The sequence below is a fragment of the Ciconia boyciana genome, chromosome 2, assembly GCF_034638445.1.
Source record: "Ciconia boyciana chromosome 2, ASM3463844v1, whole genome shotgun sequence".
Taxonomy (NCBI): domain Eukaryota; kingdom Metazoa; phylum Chordata; class Aves; order Ciconiiformes; family Ciconiidae; genus Ciconia; species Ciconia boyciana.
The window spans coordinates 53,340,818-53,364,961 of record NC_132935.1 but is presented as its reverse complement, the minus strand read 5'-3'; the positions used below and the strand labels follow the sequence as shown (position 1 = coordinate 53,364,961).

General features: G+C 42.0%; 2 protein-coding genes across 4 annotated transcripts in view; both read left to right on the top strand.

The window, feature by feature from the left end:
- Positions 1-3,850, top strand: part of YES1 (YES proto-oncogene 1, Src family tyrosine kinase) — a 50,727-nt gene extending 46,877 nt beyond the window's left edge. For all 3 annotated transcript variants that reach the window (XM_072852669.1, XM_072852670.1, XM_072852671.1), the window contains 3 exons: positions 110-263; positions 839-970; positions 1,772-3,850. In XM_072852669.1, the coding sequence (XP_072708770.1) occupies positions 110-263; positions 839-970; positions 1,772-1,980 (495 nt within the window). In that variant the 3' untranslated portion in view covers positions 1,981-3,850. The remainder of the gene's footprint in view (positions 1-109; positions 264-838; positions 971-1,771) is intronic.
- A 5,416-nt stretch (positions 3,851-9,266) lies between these two features.
- ENOSF1 (enolase superfamily member 1) lies at positions 9,267-23,425 on the top strand. Its single transcript, XM_072851584.1, is given in 15 exon segments — positions 9,267-9,332; positions 10,267-10,342; positions 10,955-11,070; positions 11,458-11,536; positions 14,028-14,049; positions 15,064-15,140; positions 15,350-15,388; positions 15,843-15,914; positions 16,524-16,531; positions 17,014-17,036; positions 17,464-17,551; positions 18,651-18,705; positions 18,708-18,796; positions 19,416-19,455; positions 23,232-23,425. Coding segments are annotated over 15 exon segments (1,044 nt in total).
- The last annotated feature ends 719 nt before the right edge of the window (positions 23,426-24,144 follow it).

Sequence of the window (24,144 nt, the reverse complement as noted above, 5' to 3'; positions counted from 1 at the left end):
CTATACTTATACAATGAGAATGGAGCTAAAATAAAGGGGCACAGCTTAATGCTTGGGATAAATGTATATAGTCATGAAAAATAATCTTTAATAAAACTTTATTTTTAAGATTGCTGATGGCATGGCTTACATTGAAAGAATGAACTACATCCACAGGGATCTCCGGGCAGCTAACATTCTTGTAGGAGACAATCTTGTGTGTAAAATAGCAGACTTTGGTTTAGCAAGGTTAATAGAGGACAATGAGTACACTGCAAGACAAGGTAAGACCGATTTATTTACTGAATAAATAAGACCAGTTACCTTCAAATTACTTAGAACTATTACATTTAGCAGAATGTGTCTGTGTATTCTGTCTGCATGAATAAAGATTATGCATATAAGTGTGCTTTCACAGCTGTGTTTAGGTGTCCCCCTCGCCTAAGTGCAATTTTAGTAAACTTTTTACTGTCCAAAATCATCTGGCCATTTGCTTATGTTCTCAAAAAATGTTTTTAGTTGTGTTTTTCGGGTAAAACTTGCTACAGTTTGAGGAGAGCTGAGATTCCAGAGAGGTTGCTCATCAGATTCTGAAGATCATCCCACTGTTTGAAACGTATTTAATTAAGGATCCCAGATGTCTTAAGTCCTTACAAAAATTGTAGCCGATAGTTGCTGCCCTAGTTTGAAACTGCTTTCCAGTTTGAAATATTAAAATACTAAACCAGCTCGAATTTTGTCAACAAAGCAAAATGTAAACATTTTTTGAGTGCAGTATTCTTTTTAAAATATTTCAAAGTGTAAGCAAATGATGCATAAGCAAGGGAAAATTGAGTATCTGTCTTTCCAATGTTTGTAGGAGCTAAATTTCCAATTAAATGGACAGCTCCGGAAGCAGCATTGTATGGTCGGTTTACAATCAAGTCAGATGTGTGGTCATTTGGAATTTTACTGACAGAACTGGTAACAAAGGGCAGAGTGCCATATCCAGGTAAGAGGAAAATTTAACAGATTTTTCTTTTCTTTGTTGTATTCTGTGCTTCTGAAGTTACCTTTTGTACTTTTTGCCATCATTCAGAGCCCACAGTTGATAAGCAGAGACAAACTTAGTCATGCGTCACTGGTTCCTGTGTTCACAAAGCTACTTTGTTTCATTTACAGATTAAGTATTATGTATTTTTTAAAGTGTTTTAAGATAATAGCATTTGTAAATGTGACTGATAGTTCATTTCAGATTAGCGGGTATCCTTATGTTTTCCTATCTGTCTGTTCCTGAAATTTCTACTTTTGACATTTTCCCAGGCTATAGTGAGCATCAGTAGAGTGAACCTGCTAGACCAGTTTTTGAAACTAAACCTACGTCACATATTTGTCAGATATTTTGCTGTGACTGGAATTTGTAAGGCTGTTCTGTTAGGTATAAAATGCCTTTTTCTTGGCCTGATTTAAAGTGGTCCTTGAATGGAACCTAAGGCAGGTTCCATTCAGATACTTGTGCTTGAGTCTCCTTTTTGAAGGGACAGGCCCAAGGCAGTGGGAAAGTATACAAATGAGAAAGTATACAAATGGAAGAAGGACCAGGTCAGGTATTGAGGAATTACCAGTGTAATTAAATAATTTTCAGAAAACGTATTTAATGCAAAATGTAAAAAATTCATTCATTATAAAGTGCGTTCATTAAAGGTTCTGTTATGGTAAATTCACCTGCATTGCGGCTGGAGAGACACTTGAAAAACTTTGGGAAACTGTTCTTTGCATAATGTCATTCCGAGCTAACATGCTTTTCTTTTAGGGATGGTGAATCGGGAAGTTCTGGAACAAGTGGAGCGTGGATATAGGATGCCTTGCCCACAAGGCTGCCCAGAGTCTCTCCATGAGTTAATGAAACTGTGTTGGAAGAAGGACCCTGATGAGAGACCAACATTTGAATACATACAGTCTTTCTTGGAGGACTACTTTACTGCTACAGAACCACAGTACCAGCCTGGAGACAATTTATAAGCCAACAGTCTATATAACATGCACAAATCTGCCAAATGTAAAAGACTTGCAAAGAATTCCTGACATCTATAAGGAATCAAAGGAAAGAAAATCTTCACTACTTTGCATGCTCTTAATGGCAAACTGGAATTTCATAATGCAGTTGCACAAAACCACTTTTAAAGTGTTATAATCTAATTTACCAATGACATGTTTTTATTTTTTTCCTCTTTCCCAACTTATTTTCAGGGTCCAAAGGAAGCTTACTGAAAATACGGGGTAGAAAAATGAGTGTTGGTGTGAACAATAGCAGAAAAACCAATGTTTCAAATCCTTTATTTTCCCAACATTTGATAATCATTCTACTAAAGAGGGACTTGTCTGGAATTAGTGATTTTGGGGCAAGATATTTTTAAAGCAGAAGAATTTTGTGGGACCAAACAATTCTATTCCAGTTCTGTTAAACTCCCTGTGTTCAAAATTACATGTGTGTGCCTCCCACTCCCCCCCCAAAAAAAAGATGGTACAACTGTATTTGATAAATAGTCTTGATCTTTAAGCTTCCTCTTGCTTGGACTTAATTAGGGTAGGCAGGTTAAAAGAGAAATTGGAACAGTGAATGACAAACTTGATCTAAATGGTAGACCTCAATAATGAAATTAGAGGGCATAATGCACTGTGTTAATACTTGTATTAATATAACTGGAAAGTAGCATGAGAGATTTTTCTTTTTTTCTTTCTGCATAGCTAATTAAGAATAATGAAGGTAACTAGAAAATGAGGTAATATTTTGTAAAATTGTGTTGATAAAGTATGATGATATTTGAACTTGAAGCTATGTAATACAATCAAGGGGGGAAAGCCTTTAATCTTTTAAGCCCCAATCCAACAGCAAGCTTTTGTATGGGAAGACTACCTGAGCAAAGCTCACCAGGAAAGCGAGACTGAAGCTGGTCAATGGCCACTTTTTAGTCCTTTTTCAGAGACAGGTTTGGTACTGTTGTATGTGGCTTATATGTGTTAACAAGGGTGGGTGCCACAAATGCTAGCTGTCACTAGTTCAGGGATTTGATTGCACTTTTGCTTTTCTTGACTATTAAGGCACACTTACACGCAGTTGCTCTTCCCACTTCTGCCCTTCCTACAGAATTATTTAACTAAAAATAAACAAAAGAAAATGTGAAAGTTTAAAAACTAAAGGGATAAAATATATTTAATATTGTCTGAATACAGTGACATTGAAATTTGCTGGCATTCAGCCCAGCTGACACCACATCTAGATTTATTTTCTTTGGCTACTGACATATCAAGCAATAACATCATGTCTTTTACTCAACAATTTGCATGAGGTTCTTGAATTTCTGATCAAGCATATGTACTTTAATTTTGAAACACTAAACTCTTACTTAGTTACCAGGTTGGAATTCATATTATTGTTGTAAAGCTATCCAACAACTGAATTTCAGAAAAGCTGGTAATATAGTTCTGGTACTAAACTTAACATTCTTCATGGGTTTACACTACATTGAATCCAACTACCAAACAGATCTCTGTAAGAACAGTGCCATCATTTTTCATTTTCCCGCATCATCGCTCATCACCTATACATCTGTGGTTATCAAATTTTAAAAGGGCTTTATGTAAGAAAAGCAAAAATAAAACAAAAAAAACCACACACAAAAAAAAATCAACCCAAAAAATACAATGGAATTTTAATTTTTCTAAATATTTTAAAATGAATAACACAATCATATAAGTTTATGTATTAATACAGTTATAACAAAAAATGCCAAAAATGATACTGGCATTGTTTGGATTTTTAATTACTGAATGGAACAGTTCATTGTAATAACACTTGTATAGTAAAGGAATAAAACACTAACTTAATGAACGTGTTCATTGTAAATGGTTGTGTATTATAAGACTTCTCCAAAAGAGTTTGTATGTTTATGAAAATTTATTTGTTTCACCTGAAGACCTTGATGTGGTTCTTACCCTAACAGAGTTTAAAATTCACATTCACACTTTTTATATAAATAGTAATAAGTTTAATTATGTAACTAAGTATTTTTATAAAGTATGGCTTTGTTGAACTGTTTTGCAGAATTGGTTCAAAATAAATTTCTCCTTGATCGCATCTGCTTATTTGGGGTGGGGGGAAGGGCGGGAGGGGGACAAAAGCAGAGTAGTCTTCATATTGAGGGGAATAAAGCCTTCATGAGTTTTGGGTGTATTTTTATCCTCTGTAAACTATTTTAATGTACTTGCATACAAGATGCTGAGTTCATGGTGCATTATTGCTGTGAAAAGGAAGACATTTTCTAGAGCAGTTCAGAAGTCCTTGGCAGCAGTGGGCTAGAACAGTTCTGTCTGGACTTAAAACTAACCCCTGTGACGGACAGACAGACATGGGATTCTTGTGAGAGCAAGTCCAATGTAGACTCTCAGCTGGCGGTCACTGCCACGCTGTAGGGCAAGCGCATTTCCTCTCTTGCTTTATCTGGTATTAGCAGCCACTGTTGACTTCTGTGCAGTTTTTCAGGGAATTTTATACATTTGTTCTTGTGATAGCTGATGTTTTATCTCAACTTCATTGAATGTTACCTGTCTCAATGACCAGTACAACTCAAACCGCAAATCCTGACATGTATATACAGTGCCACTGTAGATTAAGGAACTAGCACTGTTTGAGTTTCAGTAATAACTAATAGAGCACTAAAACCATTCTTCTTACAGAACCTACAAATGGCAAAGTTTACTGTATTTTTAGTATTTTCTGTAATGTAATTAATGTTTTACTATTTTAAATGACAACAATCATGTAATTTCTGGTAATCTGTACTCTCCCCATTGTCCATCAGAACCTTGTGATACCCATTCTGCATGCTAGGCCTGCAGATTGTTTCTGTCATGCATTGTTTCAAGCTGTAGTATTTTAAGAATATTTTCATACTGTTTTTGAGTAAACTTCCAAACGTAAAAATGTGTATGATCCTACTATTTAGATAAAGTACATCCCTATTTTAGCATAAAGCATTATGAAAAGAACCTTATGTGTTCTTATCCTTGCAAGCACTGACTTGTCATTTCACTAGGCTTGTGAGTAGCTCTTACCACTGAAAAGTAGCCTTGGAAAGGTCCTTCTTTTTTTGTTTGTTTTTTTTTTTTTTTTTAAATCTTCTAGAATTTGCTGATGGGTAGAAACAAGCTGGAATGCTATCTTACCCATAGCCATCTACAATACTGTTTAGTCTAAAACACATTATCCACAGCTGGAATGAGTATAAATGAATATAAACAACTAAACTTAATGAGCCCCCACTTTTGTTATTTATTTTGATCTGTTCAATCCAATAAACTTCTCGGTTTTTAAGTTTTCTGTGAAGATGCTGTAGATGTTTGTATTTGTGCCAACTTTCCCCTCAACACGCAAGACTTCACTGAGCTACGCAGTCACGTTGGGTTTAAACCACAGGAGCAATCACTTAAGCTAGGCACTTAAGCTAAGCAGTACCTTGCAAACAGGAGACTTTCCTTGCTAAGGAAATTAGGACTAAATTTGAATAACTGATTTGGGCACCATAAGCTAAAGTCCAGAATTGTGAGTCATCCAATAGCTATTGTCATGTGCAGTAGGTACTCGGACTCTTACTTGTGCAAATACCTATAAGTGCAGGTGCCTTCACAGCAGCCCATCTTGCTCCTACCTCAGCCCGATCCTAATGCAGGAGCAAGACAGCCACTGACCTTCCAGGCACTGCAGGAGGCTGGCAGTCAGTGCATCATGTGCATCTCTGGCAGACACCTTTTCAAGACAGGGTGGGAAGAGACGGTAGATGGGAATGGGGTGGTTGTATCTATTTTTGATCTAATGGCCTGGTATAATAATCCTGGGTTGCTGCTGTATCTTAGTTGTTAGGTGTGAGAGGTTGTTAAGAGGTTGCTAGTGGGGAGCAGAACCCACTGCAGGACTTCACCCACAGCCACAGGCTTAAGCATTTGCTCAAGGGCCAGGTTCCTTTTTTTCTCTGCACTCTTCCCTACTGATACTTACAGGGAGAGTGTTAGCTGGAGAAACATCAACAGCTTCCCTGCTTCTCCCTTAGCATAAGGGAGGGAAAGGAAGAGAGCGAGACAGAAGGATGGAGGTGAGCAGCTGAGGTACTAAGTTCTGCAATCCTTCTCAGGGCAGAGGGAAGCAGGTTGAGGGGTGCGGCATAGCAGGTGTCATCTGTTCTCTGTCCTATCTTGAAAAGGAGGTAGAAACGCAGGGAAACTGAGGAGCATTTGTTCCCTTGTGTGCAGTGGAAATGGAGCAAGACTAATGCCAAGTGCTGCTTCTGTTCTCTGTGGTGGTTCTGGTCAGCTCACCCTGACTGGTTCCTAGCAGGGCCCCTTCATATTAATTGGGGAGTCCCAAGCATTGTTCTGCTCTCATTTGTAAGAGTGAACCTTGATCATCTCTTAGGAAAAACAAATGATACAGAGAGCCTAACCAGAGAGATACTGGTCCCTGGATCCCAAATTGACAGGGATGCTTGCCTCTGGAGCTCAGCCCCAGAGTGATGACATTTCAGACACTGGCAAGTAGCTTAGCATTTCTTTCCTAGTGGGTGTAGGATTTTGTGTTCGGTTTCCCTCCTCTCCGTGTGAGTACAGCGTGCCTAGGAACTTAACAGAGTTCAGGCATTACCCATGGGACCCATGTTCTTTACTGGTCCTACTCTGAGCTTATTTTCCTTGTTAGTTCTGCATGCGAACATGTGCTTCTTGTAGGTAGCACATTGGGGTGGTTTTTTTAGCATTCTCTTTTAAAGGCATACTTTTTGTCAAATTGTAATAACCACTGTTGTTGGGGGATCAAAGTATTTATAGCACTGTGTACTTCTATAGAACATTGTCCGTCTCTTAGTATTTCATGTACTTTAAGTGAGTAGAAACAAGTGTTGGCTATCGTGTTGCTTTTGATTTGTTCTTCTTAAATGAGAGAGGACAGTTACCTAGTTAAACTCAGCAGGGTCTGAGGAACAGACTGGAAATTTAAAAGGGAAATCTGAATACAAGCACTCTTGATGAATCAGTCACGTACCAACACTGAAGCCAACTGCTGTGAAAGCATTCCTTTTTTTATCAAAAAGCTACTCCCAGTAGGAGCACTTTACCCCTCTCCTTTGTGTCGTGCTGCTAGGTTATTGAGTCTCTAGCTGAGGCTACTGATAAGTACATACTGGGAAATGGATAGATCTGTGCATCTTACATGTGGCCCTGAAAATCCCTCCCATGCGTGCTAACAACTCACTTTTTTCCTGGACCTCAACAGGTGCCAACTGCTGCATTCGCTATTCATTCAATACCCCTGCATTTATTCCATTTGGGGCAGCCTTCCAGGGGCTCTGTGGCTGCTGATCCTTCTCTCGGCTTCAGTGTTTGGAAGTGCCAGGGTTGTATCTGCTGGGTAAGGAAGCGTTTCTGCTCTTTCAAAAACAAAAAGGGATAATCTCAGTTCAGCATGACTCCTGTGATAAAAGGGCTACAAATAAGGAGAACATCTAATCATTTGACTGCTTCATCATGAAAACAGTGAGGATGGCTCCCTGCTCCTCCAGCAAATGTGGAATACGCCACTCACAGAGATGCTCGAGGTGTGTTGTCAAACCGTGAACGACGGTGCTAGATGGCAGCCCCTGTTCAGTCCTAGCAAGGAGGCCAAGTCTGTGGTTCTGTCCTTCTGAGGAGTTCCCAAGAAAAGGCAAGAGTGTTGGCTCACATTTCTAAGAGTGGAAGCTGGCAACTAGATGACTTACATCCCTTACATCCCTCTACCCACCTTCCTCTCCTCTCAGTTCTAGCCTAGGGGTTTGCTCTTCACCACAGCTGACCAGCTTTTATTTCTCCATCATGTGGCTGTGCAGTAATAGCATGAACACATATGAGCATTCACAGAATTAAAGATTAGAAGCCTTTAGCAGCCTTATGTACCATCTTTTTTTTTTTTCTTTTTGAAATGGAAGGTGCCTGGCAAATTGAGCAGCCTTATTAGAGCAAGGTCAGATCCATATCACTTTCAGGGGAGTTTTCATTTTGTTCTATATTACCCTCGTCACTTCTGGAATGGCTCTGTCTTTCAAACTGGCTTATGACTAGCATAAATGTATATTCTTTCCTTTGTGCTAAAAGACCGCAAGTACAATAGAAAAAGTTTCCATATTTACATTTTAGTTTAGTGTTATTTGTTAAGGTGACTGCATCAAAATCTGTGCATTTAATCTTCTTGCCACCTTCATCAAAGGACTACCATTTGCAAGGGGAGATTTTTTTTTCCGTATGAAACTGAAGTTCAATCAATAGCTTCAGTGGGTTTAAGGTTATAATAAGTAGATCATTAATAGGCTAAATATAATCTCTGGCGCCGCGGTCATTAGAACGGCCCCAGCCTTTTCAGACTGCTACTAAGTGTTTTGAAGAGCAAGTGTGTGTATACTTAGCAATAGATATGCCCCCTGAGTTCAACTGATCATTGAGGTAAGAAGGAATGACCCTCTCTGCAGCTTGGGGATGACAAATGGCATTCAGGAAGACAGTGGGATACACATCCACTTTGACAGGCCAGCCTGCCTTGTGCAAATGCTCTTGATTTATTGACAAAATAGCACAACCCTCATTTGTTCTTCGTCCCAAGACAGACACTGTTATGCCAGGCAATAGGCAGAAATCTACTGATACGCAGCATCTCTCTTCGGGGTTACCAAGGCATCTGCCGTCTTACTCAACAACCCTTCTTACCTAATATATAGCATTTGTCACTCTCAAACACTTCACAAATGAGATCAGTTTCATTATCTCTGGATGGCAAATTAAGGCAATGGGAGAAGAGGTATTTTGACTCATCCAGGATCAACTTGAAGACCGTGACTGAGCAGCAGCCAGAATCTAACGTTTGGTCTACTGGGAATTTCCTTTCAGATTGGCAGCTTTTAGCATCACCTACCAACCTCGACTCCTGGTCTTGAGCTTGGAGAGGTAATTTCCTAAGAAAAGCCTGCAGTAATTTCCCATTATGCCCCACAATGGACACCTGAGCTACTCCAAAAAAATGGAAAAAAATGGGTAAAGCCTCCAGGCCCCACGCAGCACTCTGGCTGCCGGTGTATCAATCATTATGTACAGACAGCGTGGAGCTTGAGCTGGGACACCCTGCCAGCCCCTGGCATGCTCAACCTGGGGCTAGCCCAGGTGGCCCTGGGGTGCAGCTAGCCACCACACAGACAGCCCCAGTGTGGGTAAGTGCTTGACCTCGACCTCTGAGGATGGCAGTGACGGTCAGCAGCATCCGCCTTCCCAGCTCACTGGGCTGCCGCATCTCGTACACCACGGTACGCACGGCCAGGCAGGCAGAAGGCTTTTGTTGGGCAAAGCAGTTTGTTACGACAGGACACGGCTGTGATGGTGTTCCACGAGCAGTGCCCAGCAAGCACATATGCAAGTTCCTCTGTGGTTTTCGTTGCTCCCTTCTCGTACCAGATGTAACTTCCATATGTAATTGTTTTGCAGCAGTGCTTTAGAGCGCCTTTCTAGTGCCCGTTCAGCCAGTCAGTGCCCTAGACCATAGCATGAATAATTCCTTCTTTGCCACTCAAGTGTGGTGTTTCACTGACACTGCTGAATACGTCAAAACGCTCTAAGCAATCAGCTGAACACCCACAAAATCTGTTACTTGATGATAAAATGCCTTTTCCTCCTTCAATCCACCTTTGCAATTGTTTCATACAGAAACGTCTACATTTTTTTTTAAATCACTTAGCAATCTGGCAAGTACATACTCAGTTATTTTAAGCTTCTTTAAGGATAAACCATTCTCTTTAGTCAGCCTAAGATTGGAGTCTGTGTATCACCTGGTCTGTTATAATATAAGATGCTGAACACCCTTCTGTCGTCATGAGTGAAACGTGCTTGGTACAACCTGCCTAGATACGTAAATTACCTCAGCCACAGTAGTACACGATTCATCACATCCAAGGAAAGTGGGACGGGATGTTCTTCCCACGGTGCAGGTAGGAACAGCAGAGGAACTGAGATACAGGCAAGTAAAGTGTCTTAGCCAGAATCACACAAAAAGGTTCTTACAAAACTGAAGTTCAGACACTGCTTTCTCAGATCTCAAGCAAATACCCTGAACAGAGGAGACCTCACAGAATTGCACTCATGGTCTCATATTTCTTAAGACTCTCTTTATTCCATGCTGCTAAAGAAAATGATGGTTGGCACGAGGCTTCATACTGTGTCTGTCCTTTCTCTGACACTCCGCAGTTTGCTAGACATAATTTGCGTGCGGTTTACCCTAACAAAAACCCTTGCTGGGAATATATGTTGATGTTGAGTAGTGGTATGTGGGACTGGAAAAAAACAGAATTCAGCCTCAGCCTTGAGTCTTGGGGACTTGAAACAGCTGGACCACAACTGCCATTATCTCATTGCCAGAAACAGAATGCCTTATGAGGAAATGAGAACTTGAACGTGAGTGCCAGTACCAAAACAACTCTGGGAGATGCAGCAGTTGCTTTAAAGGGATGGTATGTAAAGGCTCTCTCATTTACAGAAACGCTGTTTTCCTCAGAGGACATGTGATCTGATGGCCTCTGTCTCTTTAACTGTTCTGGGCTGTTGGTCTAGGGTGGCTGTTTTCTTCCTCTATGGAGTGGGAGGTGATACAGGAGCAACTTTTCATGTTGAAAGCCCTTTGTAATTATTAATTTTTTTGAGGAAGGGATCAGCATCTGGAAACAGGCAAGTATAAGATGAAACATGGCCATGCAACTAAATTGACAGTGGCCACCCAGATCTGCGTGCAAAGTGAATGGTTCCACGCTGATACTTCAAATTCATAGACTGTCGGAAAAGGTTACTTCTCGAAGTATCAGCTGAGGAAAGGGCCCACAGTCATTCTGTTACAGGCATTTGGCTGTAATAAGGCAGTAAATTCTGCTATGCTTTGCAGTCATATGTGTTGTCAAGGCTTTCTTTATTCACGTGGTCAATAGAGACATGGGAGAAATTGTCAACAACTTTGGAGGCTTCTACAGAGAGCTCACCAGTGACAGGCAACTATGCTGGGTAAGACATATTGCGGGTGCTGCTGTGAAAAGGATAGTAACAAACATATAAGTTGTGCTTTTTCACAAAATATTTCCATTTTTATTCTTGGAAACTGGGAACATATCTGGTGCTAAGGCACACCAGTGTGAAAGTGACCACTCAGAGAGTTCCAGGTGGGTATTTGATGTGAGTCGCACATTTCAGCATCTACTTCTTTTTTAATTTTTAACCAATATAGATTCCTCCTTTTTTCCAGTACCAGTGACTTTTCCCCTTGCTGTGTTATCAACAGTGCTGTCTTCTAATCTCTGGCAAACAAAATACCATTTAACAGAAACTGAGACATTCGTGAGTATCAAACCACTGTGGATGATGCTGGTGGATGCACATTTATTTGCTCAACAGATCGGACCAGAGCAGGGTGCTGTGCACTTGGCCATAGCTGCTGTCCTGAATGCTCTGTGGGCCAAGCGAGAGGGAAAGGTAATGCTCATGGGATCTCAATATAAGAACGCTTATTAATTCAGAGAGATTCCCTGCTCCTGGTTGCCCTCATTTGCACATCTGGTCTTGATTTTGCAGTAATTTATATATATGTTTAGCTTTAAAATATCAAATAAAGTACAGGCATCACCGAGTTCTTGGAGACTCTGCACATGCTTAATTTTTGCAGGATGGAAAATTATAGCAACTGCACAGTGCTTAGTGGTGGAACTGGTCAGAACATTTCAGAGTCATTTTGTTGGAGCTCTGGCATTTCTGAAAGAAAAGATTTTTGCCTAGCCCTGCTTATCAGATGTTTCTCTGTATGCCCTTCTCTTGATTTCATCTTTCTTACTTGGAGATTTTAATCTGAGATTTTAATCTTTCAGCCACTTCCCTACTGAATATGCTGTTGATCTGGGAGCCAGATCTCGTACACTTAGCATGTTACTGGATATTAAAAATAACCTATTTAAGGCAGTGATGTGAGCAGCCATAAAGGCAGTGTGGTTAGAAGGGGAAATTACTGAACAAAAGATATTCTCTGTTCAAAAATACTGACAGAGAAAGGGCTGCCAGCCTGGAACTGCAAGCCTGGGGACTAGCCCTGTGAACCATAAAAAAACATCCTTCAAAAGTGCAGCTGGCCTCTTTGAAGTGCAGCCGGGGTACCTAGAAACCAGAGACATCCACAGATACCACTGATAAGCACAAAACAAGGGACTGTAACGGTAATTTATCATCTGAGAAGGAGGAAAATAGTCTGAAAAAATAAAATTGCTCTGAAGGAACAGAAAACAGCATCATCTATTGGCTGTACAGGTGAAAAACATTAACAGCATCTATTGGCTGCTCAATGTCCTACTCCCTCTTATGTCTCTGTGATATAAAAAGGACTTAATTTTTATCTAAATGGAGCTTCTCTCTTTCTGAGAACTTCCCGGCTGAATCCCACACGAACTTTCTATGAGCTCTTGGGCTCTCCCCAGGGACGACTGGCTGATACTAGACTCTGGGACGTGGATCATTTTGGAAGTGGGACTCTGCCTGTTGTCTTATTGGCTCGGTCTGTCCTCCCCTCTTTTGGGGATGGTTGGGTCCCCGTCTGGGACTAGTTTGTTCCTCCCTTTTGGGATGGTTTGGCTCCTTCTGAAATCTAATTTGTTTCATATCGATATTATATATATTCAAATAAGTAATCTATCATAAATATATCTGCTGTTGTATTGTTGATAAATTTGCTTCACTAACGATAACCTGTAGTAATCTATAATAGTATATAGTAATCTAGTACTATAGTAATAATAGTATATTAGTACTTGGTTGGTGCTGTTATTGGTTGTACTACAATACCGATTGATGCTATTGTTGATTGATACCATACCATTGATTGATACTATATTATTGATTGCTGATAGTAATTTGTAATAGCTTGATATATTTTCATTCATATTCACTTTATTAATCATAGGTATGTTTGCTAGTGGTGACTTTTCTGGTATTTGTGGTAATCTGTAATAAAACAGAGAAATTGAGAGGATGAAGCCCATGTATCCTTGTGTATTACGGAACCCTACCAACCCACAGTTGCAATACCTGTAGGCCAGGTAACCCTTTAGGTCATGACAGGCAGAAACTGGCCTTTGCTCTGTGAGCTTAAAACCTTTGGTATGGTGGAGTCCTAGTCCAGAACTAGCACTTCAGACCACTGCAGGAGGACAAATACCTGGTACAATGTTGCTGTGGCCATATCCTGACAGGCACAGTTGGACATGCTTGCTGTTTGCAGGCTTTCTGACTTCAGAGGACAGAAAGAGCAAAAGCTGTAGCTAGCACTGACTGGAGTCGCTGCTGCGGACGCTCATGTACCATGGGGCTCGGGACATGCCACCGCACTACCCTGACTGTAGGGCTTGCAGGGGAGAGTTGGCTTGAGTCCCACTGGCTCAGGCCTGCCAGCATCCACTCTTTTCTTCACTTGTGCTCTGTTGGATTGAGCCTTCACGTATCATTGCTTGCAAAAGCAATCAGCAACCTTCAGCTTGCCAAAGTCCAAGAGCATAATACAGCCCCGAAAAGAGGCTCATCAAAAAAATTCTCAAAGAGACATCTTATATGCCGAAAGGGCAGTTTGTATGATGATGATTTCCAGCAAGAGAGGGGGCCGGAGGGAAGGTAACCATGTCAGATAGCTGGTATGAGGCGCTTTTTTTCTTTTCCTTTTTTAATAATCACCCCACCAATATTGCTTCCACAATGAAACCAGGTTAAGAAGGATGCTCAATCCTTAATGATTTTCAGGCGAAAGTGTCAACTGTTCTTGCTTGGGGTTGAGAACCAGATTGCTTTGGTGTCAGTAATTAATTCTGTGTGCCAAATGTAAACATGCTTGCACTTCATGACACTTCCTCGTAAAGAAAAAAGCATCTGCGTGTTATCTCTTTCATGGCATCCATGTGGTTCCAGTTATTTAAGTTGTTTTGTTTTCTACTTTCTGTGGAAGTTACTAGTCGACGTGGTAAGGAAATCCTGTTATATTTCCAGTCTAAAGGCAAGGGGGCCCTATTGTTTTTAACTGTATTAGAAGAGCACATGTTTTAGTTGGTGTCCAAACTAAAATGGTCTTACAGCTCATTTCAGACAGAAGCTGTTTCCCTGGCGGTGGGTGTTACTTTCTGCTCAGAGATGTCCTTCCCTCCCAACATGCCCTCTTCATGTGTCTGCCCTCACGCAGAGATGCAAACGAGCCCCTCTTCTGGGGAAGCTGTACAGTTTGTCTTGTCCGGCTCTAGCGTCATAGCTGGCAGTGGGAACTGATGTCCGCTGCTAATAGGAAGCTGCGTACTTAAAGATTGTGCTTTAATCTGCAGGTCTTTGTTTATGATTTGGCCAAGGAGCTGCTTTTCTTTAAGTCTGGATAATTGGGGGGTTGTTTTAATTTTTGTAATTGCTGGGGGCTTTTTCCCAAAAATAACTCCTTACTGAAAACTAAAAACTCAGTAATTGAACTGTATACGCTACCATTGTCTGCTAGCAAATGCTTGGGCCTAGTGTGTTGATCCGTTTGCTGAACTGATCGGTCATTTGCGGGGAATTCTGTTCAGTTTTAAGGTCTAAAAGAGCCTGTTCTAAAAGAACCTGGGTTTTTTGACCTGAGAGCAAGAGGTGTGACAGCAGGGGTGCTTCTCTGAGTTAAGCTGACAGCTGGAAAGTGTGACTTGGCTTTCCTGTTTAATTTTTCACTCCTGCTTGGATAGAGTTTAACAGGAAGCTGAAAAGGGCTTATTATCAACTACTCACAGCCATGAAGTTAGGCACACCCACGTTTGACAGTGCAACGCAGGCTGATGAGGTGGCTGGGGGGGAAGGTTTAGAATATCTGCTGTCTCAAGTCCCTGCTTGCTTAAGAGACACAGGGGAAAGATTGACAGCCATTCCTCAAGTGACTAGCATTACTTAATCTTTTTTTCATCACACTGTTTTATTATGCTATGCTTTTTGTTTTATATGTCATCCTTGAATTGGCATCCTTGATGCCAAACAATTGCCTTTCTCCATGGATTTCAGATATACTACTGATGTGCTAACAGATGAAGAAGCTTACGGTAAGTCATCTTTCCTTCAAAGCTGGAATTTGGTACACTCCTTCTTCCTAATCCTTGAGTTGCCTCATCAGTTTTGGTGGGAGTATCTCAGGAGTACACCACCAGCCTGTGAGACTAAGGTTGGAAGAACAACAGTAATGATGAAATCGGAAGGGTGAGGAGAAGTTGTTTTTCAGTATAATTTGATATTTATGCTTGTTCCCCTCCAGAAATACTCCAAAATGGCCTGCTTGGGAAAAAGGAAAGGGGTGAGCTTAAACAGATCTGTACCTGATGAAACCCATTACTCTGCATCTCTTAGAGAACTGGTAGGGGACTGTGTGAGATGAAGCATGTTGTTTGCTAGCATCTTCTCATGTGTCCCAGGAGTGCGAAGTTAGCCATCTGGTTTGTGCCACGTTGGTGACTTTTTGCCATATAAATCTTCGTGTTGGGTTAGCAAGGAGATTGTGCTGTTCTCTGCTTCTTCCAAGGATTGATCTGATTTGCAGTTCTCTTGCAAAGAAATAGCTAGGGAGAAGAGGGCCTATTCAGCAAAATTGATCTATTTGATTAAAATTATGGGTTTCGAGGAAAAAAGAAGTCAAAACACCTCCACTCCTTCAGTTTCCTCAAAGGACAGTCTTTGAGGGACTATTTAACAAAATAATCCTGTGCTGACTAAAACACAGCCTGCCTTGAAACTGTCCTCATCTGCTTCAGAAGAGCAAATGTTGAAGCATGGATATCTGGCTTATACAAGATCCTGTGTCTGGCCGGGCTACTCAGACAGCAGTTAAACCAGGTTTGAATGTTCAGTCTTATAATAGTAAGATTTTAAATGTTGTGTGAAGTGGGGAAATGCTAACAGATGATTATCATTTCTCACTGTTTGCTTCTAAACAATTAGAAGTTTTGCTGGATGCAGTAAAAATGTAACATTGCATTGCATACACTTTGGGAGGTAAAAAGCAGGCCCAATGCCATTTAAGTAATTTTCCCAGTGAGGCAGAGTGTTACAATCCTGTCTACAATCAAGGATATTCCCAAGGACTACGAGTATTGAGAACAAGGTATTAAGGTAGAAATGGAAGTCTCTTTATGTTGGTATATTGTGTATAGCAGCGAGTTTACATGGGTGTTGCTTAGCTATGTTGCACAGCTACATAGCTGTGTTTAAGCAAGGAGCTTATGCACATCGGGATACTCAGGGAAGTGATATGAATTAACCAAAAGTGTGATCATTAAGAGCATTCATGAAAACACATAAAATCTGTGCTTGGATAGCTATGTTCAGAAGCACAGTGCCCTTAACCTGCAGTAACTTCATAGATGAGAAATGAGAATGTCTCCTTCACAGACAATATGAACCTCAAAAGTTTTATAATTGCTGGTTTCTTCTAGAACTTCTGGTTGCCTTGGCTTTGAGGGATACTCTGAAACTGTCAGCAGCAGAGAGCCCTTAGCTTCCTTCATAAAGCAGCATCGTTATTGCCAGAGAGAGTTGCACGTGCTTGGCTTTCTGTGAAATGTTGTGAAAGATTTGGACAGTTTATTGGTGTCAGATTTAGTTAATACAGCTAGGATTTATCTTCTGGGACATATACGCCTCGGTATATCTAGAAATAGTGTGGCCAAATCATGGGATGTTCATACCTGGATTAGAAAAATTAATCATATGTTACAGTTAGCTGGGTTGAGGAGTTTGGTTCAGCTGGATGTTATTCATGTATCTGATCTCATTTTCTGACGGTTTTCTGCTACCTCCTGGGAAGAAATAAAAAGCTTATTCTTATTCTGAAAATGTGTAAATTAATATTATTCTAGATACAGCGTGGTAGAGTTATTTGGAGATGTATAATTGAGGTAACTTTACTTGTAGTTACGCACATAGGCCTTGAGAGAAGGCTGGACAATGTATAGTAAACACTTGTACTGAGTGTTATTCTTATGTGTTTTATGTTTTGAACAGATGGACTAGACCTAGTCTAACTCTTCCAGGTCTATTACACGGGTAGCGATGACTTTGCTTCTGTACCTCTCTCAGACACTTCCCCCTTCTACTACTGCATAATGCTGCATTGCAGGAAAACAGTAATGGTATGGCAAAGCTGAGGGCTGATCACAAATGAAGATAAACGTGTTTCCATTGATTTATGAAAAAATATTGCTGTTTTATTTTCAGAGTAGGATGACGCTTACTCACAAGGGAAGAGAAGTAATAAGAAAGTTCTTTCTGTAAGACAGTGATGCTGAAATTGTAAATTCTAGTTTATGGATTCCAGTTTACTGCTGCATTAATCATTCAGAAGTGATCTATATCTTGTTCCAAATATGCATCTAGGTTCAAAGTAAAGGTGGGTGCAGATCTGCAGGATGATATTTGCAGATGCAGATTTATATGAGAAATGATTTGCCCAGACAAAATAATGGTGAATATCACTTTTTTCTACTATACTATGTTATTTTCTATTTAAAACCATTGGATGAAATATCTCTCATTATATACATATCTTGACAAATATTTTCTTCTTCCTTCTTCAAATCCTGAATAATGTTGGCAACAAATGTTGATATATATCAACAAGGAGCAGTATTGGACATGACCAAAGTAGATGTATTACTTCCAATTTTATCCTGTATTTCTGTGCCAGAACTTCCATTCAAGTCTGCGGAGGAACCCCACTTCCAGGATTGCCTTCTAGAAGATTTAAAGTGCCTTTTATATCCAGGGAGGCTTCCAGAGGAAAGCCTGTTAATATTTTTTCACCGATGTTTGGCCAAAACTAAACTGGAAAAGAAGTTTTTCAAACTAAAATATTTGACTGAAAAGGAATAATTAGATGGAAGTCACATATTTTGATTTGGAAATGTTACTCTGTTGACTGCTATGGGCTGGATTCTTTGCCCCATGTGTTCCCTGACACAACACAGCTGCCAGCCTACTCTGGGTGCTGCAGTGCAGCACAGGCCTTTCATGGGATGCCATGTATCATGAAATGCCAAATCAGGAACTCTGTGAATGCAGGATGGCAAAGACCTGAAGAGCCTGCAGAGGAACTGTGGTGTCATTTTCAGATAGTTAACTTTTTGTAGGGAGAAAAATTCTCCCTTCTGTGGGAGAGAAGTGCTGCTTGAGAAACTCATCTTATTTAAACTACTGCATTTTTTTGTCAAGAAGCTTTTCTGCTGAATATTTCAGGCAGCCATGTCCATGTTTTAGGATGCTTTACTCAAGTATATGCTGCCAAGTTACACTCATTCCCACAGAATACTCTGCTCTACTTCCTACAGCTCCTGATCTGCTTGGTTCAAACCTAGTCTGGATATTGCTACAGTCATTGCAACTCAGTGTAAGTGTGGCCAAAAGTACAATATGGACAGAATGGCAATTCCAGCTTTTCATTTCCTTTCTATTTCCTGAATTTCTACCACTTCATATCAGTTTTGCAGCTCTTTTTATGAGAGTTTGAGAGAAAAAAGTCAATAGAATCCTTCAGTGTATTTGATTCTTATTTTCCTTATCCCCAGATGCTGGATACAAACCAACAATGGGAAATAAAGGAAGCAATAGAGTGGGTCACTAGCCAGCTGAGTTTAAACCCTCGCGGATTAAGGAGCCAACTTTTCCAGATGAGGATATGCATGTCCAGATGGGACATTCCACCATTCCAAAGGTTGGAGAGTTGATTCTTTTATTTCAATAATAATACAGTGACTCCAGTCAGTACTGTAGTGTAATGTTGATACTGTTCCTTCACATATTCAGAGTTCAGGTGGAACTAGTTATTCAGGATACCATTAAATGTATTTGCTACAGGACCTTGACACACATTCTGCACCTGTATTCCCTTAAGTTTAAAGAAATAGTTTGTTTCTAAAAAAATATGTAAAAGGACTGTAATGCCTGCATGAGAAAGGCAGCCGACATTTAGTATGAAATGTGAGTGAACTTTTTTTAAAAATGTGTGGTTTCCAGTGAAATTGGAATTTCAGTTCAGAATTTGTGCTCCAAACACACTATACTTAGCAGCACTGTTAAAACCCCAGATGTATAATATGTGCATTTCTTTACTGCTTCGCACACCCTGCTATATAATTCTTTACATTGCCTGTGGAGCAGAGAAAGCAGAAAAAAATCAATAAAAAGTTTTATAACGTGTGTTACATTTTCTATAAAATGAGTAGAAAACAATATGCTGAATCAACTGTTATTCCATCCTTTATGCTACTGAGTAACTCCGTTGGGAATTAAAAACCAGAAGCAAGTCTTGAATGTTTATTATTTCCTTGCAGGCCTCAGCATCGCTAGGAATTGGTGTGGCAACCAGAGAACATGTAAGAATACGTATCTGTGTTTTGGGCTTTTCCCTAATTACTATCTGTTTAATGCAACTACGGCATAACCTTTGGAGCTGGTGCCAAAACTCCTTTGCTTTTCTCACCAAAGTTAAATACTACAGCTGAAAATTACTTGGTATCTATTTCAGCTATTCCCTACCAAGATTGCCTCCCCTCACCTTATCTCCCTGGCTCATTCTTCCCACACATGATTTCTGTGAACAACCTGGAAATATTTGATTTTTTAATTATTATTATGAGAGTAACTGCTAAAATTTCATATTCTCACAGCAGTGAGAAATATGAAAGAATGCATCCGTGATCATTATTGCACATATGAAAGGTAGAGAAGCAAGGCACAAAGAGTAAGTCCATGCTGCTCCATGGAGCACACTGCAGCTCCGTGAGACAGCTGGGATAACATCTGTGCAGAACAACGTAGGCTGGACAATGCAGTCTGTAGAGAGCTGCAGGGCTGCTGAAGCTGATACACCCCGTAGCCCAAGGGTAATTATGACAGCTCCCATTTTGCTCTGTGGGTTTGGTGCTTAAGCGAGTGTTTTGCTCAGCACAGCAGCGCATGTGTAGACATGACCTTGCTGTGGCTGTATGGGGTGTTTTTTAGAGTGGAGAGGTTCCTGGCTTCTCTTCTTGTATCAGCTCTATTTGTGCTGCACTCACTCAGCTGTAAAGATCAAAATCCCAGAAGAGCATGCTGTTAGCAAGCTGTAGTTCACCCTCTCGGTGGCACCAGGGGCACTGTCAGGAGCGCAGGGAGGGCTGGGGAGCCGGGAGCCGATAGTACGGCTGGCCGGGCAGGTCTGGGGGTGGCAGCCAGGGTCAGCCGAGAAGGCTGCCAGACGAGGTCATGGTGAGGAGACAGCTCTGAGGGCAGGGTCTGGCCCAGTGACAGGGACCAGGGTGAGACACAGCCCAGTGACTGCCAGCCTTTCCATGGTGATGAAGTCAGACCCAGGTCGAGCTGGGCCACCAGCCTGCAGTTCAGCGTCCGGATCAGTGAGGTCCATGGCTTGGCACAGCTGCAACGTGACAGGAGATGGTGACACCTGGGGGTAGCTCAGGCAGGGTGCCGAGGGCAGGCTTGAGGCGGGGAGTCTCTGGCGAGGCTGGACAGGGCCAGCAAGGCCACTCCTGCCTTCAGTGCCCTGACAGCAGCTCCCCCCCAGAGGGATGTGTCCTCCCACCCAACAGAGATCTGGGATCAGATGGGACTTGCTGAAGAGCGATTTAACTGCTGTGGGGTGTAGGGAGCATTTCAGGGCACACAGAGCCAGGGCAGGGACAGGGAAATGGGAAAGGGACATGGTGGGGGGGGGTTGGAGCCAGGTGGGGGGCTTAAGCAGACCCTTAGTAGCCTCAGAGGCTTGGCAGGCTTATGGGGGGAGAGTTGCGAAGGTGGGATTCTCAGATGGCCCCTGAAGAGCCCCGAAGCCCCCCCTGCGAGGGGTACACCCAGAAGCTTGGGTTTAGGCAGAGGCCGGTGCTGTGGGAGGGTCAGAGCCCAGAGCCAGGCCAGGTTTGTAGGGCAAGGCCTTGCGCAGCCATGGGCCTGACTCTGCGGTGCTGGCTTAGGGCTTGAGACAGCTTGAGATAACTGGCAGGGTGCCACAGGGGCCAGCTGGTCCCAGGGGACCCCGAGCTGCGGGGGGTTCCTGTGGAGGCAGCAGGGCAGAGGCCTCCCAGGCAGGCCCGTCCCACCTCCAGTCAGGAGCAGGGTTGGTGGGGGGCAGTGGGGTAGCCCCAGCCCCAAGCACTGGGCACCTCCCTGGGGACAAGGACGGGGATGGGCTGAGGCCAGGCCAGGCCAGCAGTGTGCGAGTGGGGTTCGGGATCAGGTCCGGTGAGGGGAACCAAGGTCAGACATGGCCCAGGGTGTGTCCAGGCAAGGCAATGGCGGAACAGGGCCATGGTCACAAGGCCAGGCCAGGGTGTTGGACCATGGCCAGACATGTCCACAGCTGTACACAGCTGGAAGCAGGTACACCTGCAATGCAGCCCAGGCAGAAACCAGGGCCTATGGGCAGAGGGTGTGGGCCCCAGGTGAGACTGGTCAGGGTGAGGCCTGTCAGTGCACTCAGTGCCCTGTCTGGCCTTAGGAGGAATTTGGTCTGTATATATGCAGCTATTTTATAAGGTTGAAACCTTTCCTTCCCCCCAGGGAAACTCGTTGCTAGCATTAGTAGTAAGTCACTGCCATTAGTAGTAAGTCAAGCTATATTTAAATACTTTTCACCTGAAGAGTAATGCACATGAAATATTTTTAATGAGTCCAAAGACCAGAACTAATTCCTGGATATATCATGAATAGTGAGGTGTCAATAGACAGGCTGGTACCTTTTAGAATACCAGTCTCCAACCTAAAGTAAATTGTTTTTTATTGCACCCATCTTTTTGCCAAGTCTTGACACCAAATCTACAGAGCCAAACAATGTAAATTAACAAATTCTCAGTTCTCTGCAGCAACTGGAGACAACAGGAACTGCATTAGCATAGTTTCTCTGCTGCCAGTTTCTCATGCCAAGCCTTTCTATCAACATATTTCATTGTGCTTCTCGCTCTCAGCTGTTGTCTACCAGTAGATAGGACACTTAATTTGGGGAGGGGAGTGTTTTATAATTAACATCTATTAGGATGGGTTTGAATTACCCATTAGTATAGCCTTGCTTTACAACGTAAAGGCCAGTCCTGAATGACTGGCTTTCCTCGATGGTTTGTATAACCTTCTTCTTCTTTTCACCATAACATCTGAGAACCACATAAGCATTTAATGTATTTATCCACAGAATTCCCCTGTGAATAAGGGGAGTACTATTATCTGTACTACAAACACGGGAAATTAATGTGAGGCCTGAACTGACTGAACAACTTAGCCAAGCTCCAGACAGAAAATCTGTAGCACAGCTAGCAATTGAATTCTGACTCTTATCCAAGCGTATCTTGTCTACAAGGCCATCTCTCATCTGGCTGGACTGGCCTCCAGAGGAAGGAATGACTTCCTACAGCAGACTCACTGCTATATTCACTTTAGCTGTCTCAAAATGGGAATAGCTGCTCATTCACATAGGCAAGCACATCCCAAAGCTGTGCAGTCCTGAGCATGCTGAAGTGGGGCTAAGACAGTCCAGTCCCCAGTGTACCCCAGGTCCCTGCCTGGGGACACGGCTGGGTGTCCAGAGGCAGGTGAGTTGGATCCTAAAGGAGCCTAAATCGTAAAAATATTTTGAGGCAGTCTGTGAGGCAATTATGTGGCAGAGCTGCCCCATCAGTTCGTGCGAGCATTACATAATGGTTTCACTACAAACTCGGCCGCCTTTGTGCAGGTTAAGCCCCTGTCCTTGTCCTGGAATGGAATGGAAGAGCCGTTTTCACTTGGCATTTTTGCTTCACCTTCACTTATGCAGTTCAACATCCAGATAAGGGGCAGCAAATTCCAAACTCCTTCCAGTACGACTATGCCCTTTGGCACACAATGATTTTTTTTCGGTGTACCTCAGTTCATTGGGTCTGGCGTAGTGCTCTTAATGTTACAAGTATAAGCTGATTGTTTTTAATATTGGCAACATCCTTGAATTTCACTTCATCCAAATTCTCATATGATCTCTCATTTAAATGGAGTAATTAAAATAATTTGGATTTATTGAGACACACAGGAAGGACAGTGTACAAATGTTTTGATATGAGTTGCCAGCAGCTCTTGTAATATGTTAATTTGGGAGACTTCAGGTCTTAACTTTTTATTTTTTCCCTTACACTGCCACAACAGAGTGATATTTAAACAGCTTCTACAAGCTAAGGCCTTGAGTTATCTCCAAATTGACAGCTGCAGGCTGGGAAGTGTGAATGAAAACTTGTCTGTGTTGCTGATGGCCAAAAAGTTCCAGAGTAAGGCTCTGCAAAATGCAGCAGGAATGAGAAAATCTTTCTCTCCCCACCCTCCAAGCTAGTCTGATTAGTTTCTTCAGCTGTCATGCTTGTGATTTCTGAGCATAAGCTTGCATGCACGGCTGTAATTTTCTTCGTTTCATGTCATGCTATAGGATTGCACCAAAGGACTTTTGATGTCTTGGTATTGGGCACTGGTATTTGCAACATATCATAACACATCAGAAATAATGTGGGTTACAAAAGCTTGTCTAAGAAGGTAGAACATAAAGGGAGTTGGTATTTGAGCAAAGTGGTAAGAAATTTGCTATCTCCAAGTTGATTGAATTGCCCTTGGAAAGTGGGGAAATGATATAAGGATGCATTCGGAGGAGGAATGACAGAAGAGAGGAAACTCTTCAAGGCCAAACTGTGAGGCAGAATGAATGTAGCAGTCAGCAGGGCAAATGGCAAGGACTCAGAAATGCTACGGATATGCAGAGCTGGTAAGGAACTGACTTCTAATGCCACCTTACAGCTCTTTAAGTCATCAGCTGGGGAGTGCAAGGGACAGGGAGCTGCTGGGACAGCTTATTCATCAGGAAGTAAGTCCAGGAACACCCTCTTCTCTCAGTAGGCCTATGGGTTCCTTTCAAAGCTTCCCAAAAGGATCTAACAATGTCCCGTGTTTTGTCTAAAATACTGCTCTGAATATAGCCTGCAGCCATACCAGTCATCTTTGCAGCAGTGAACAGTCTTCATATTCTGCAAATCAAAATTCCCTGAGTACCTCCTGGTTAAG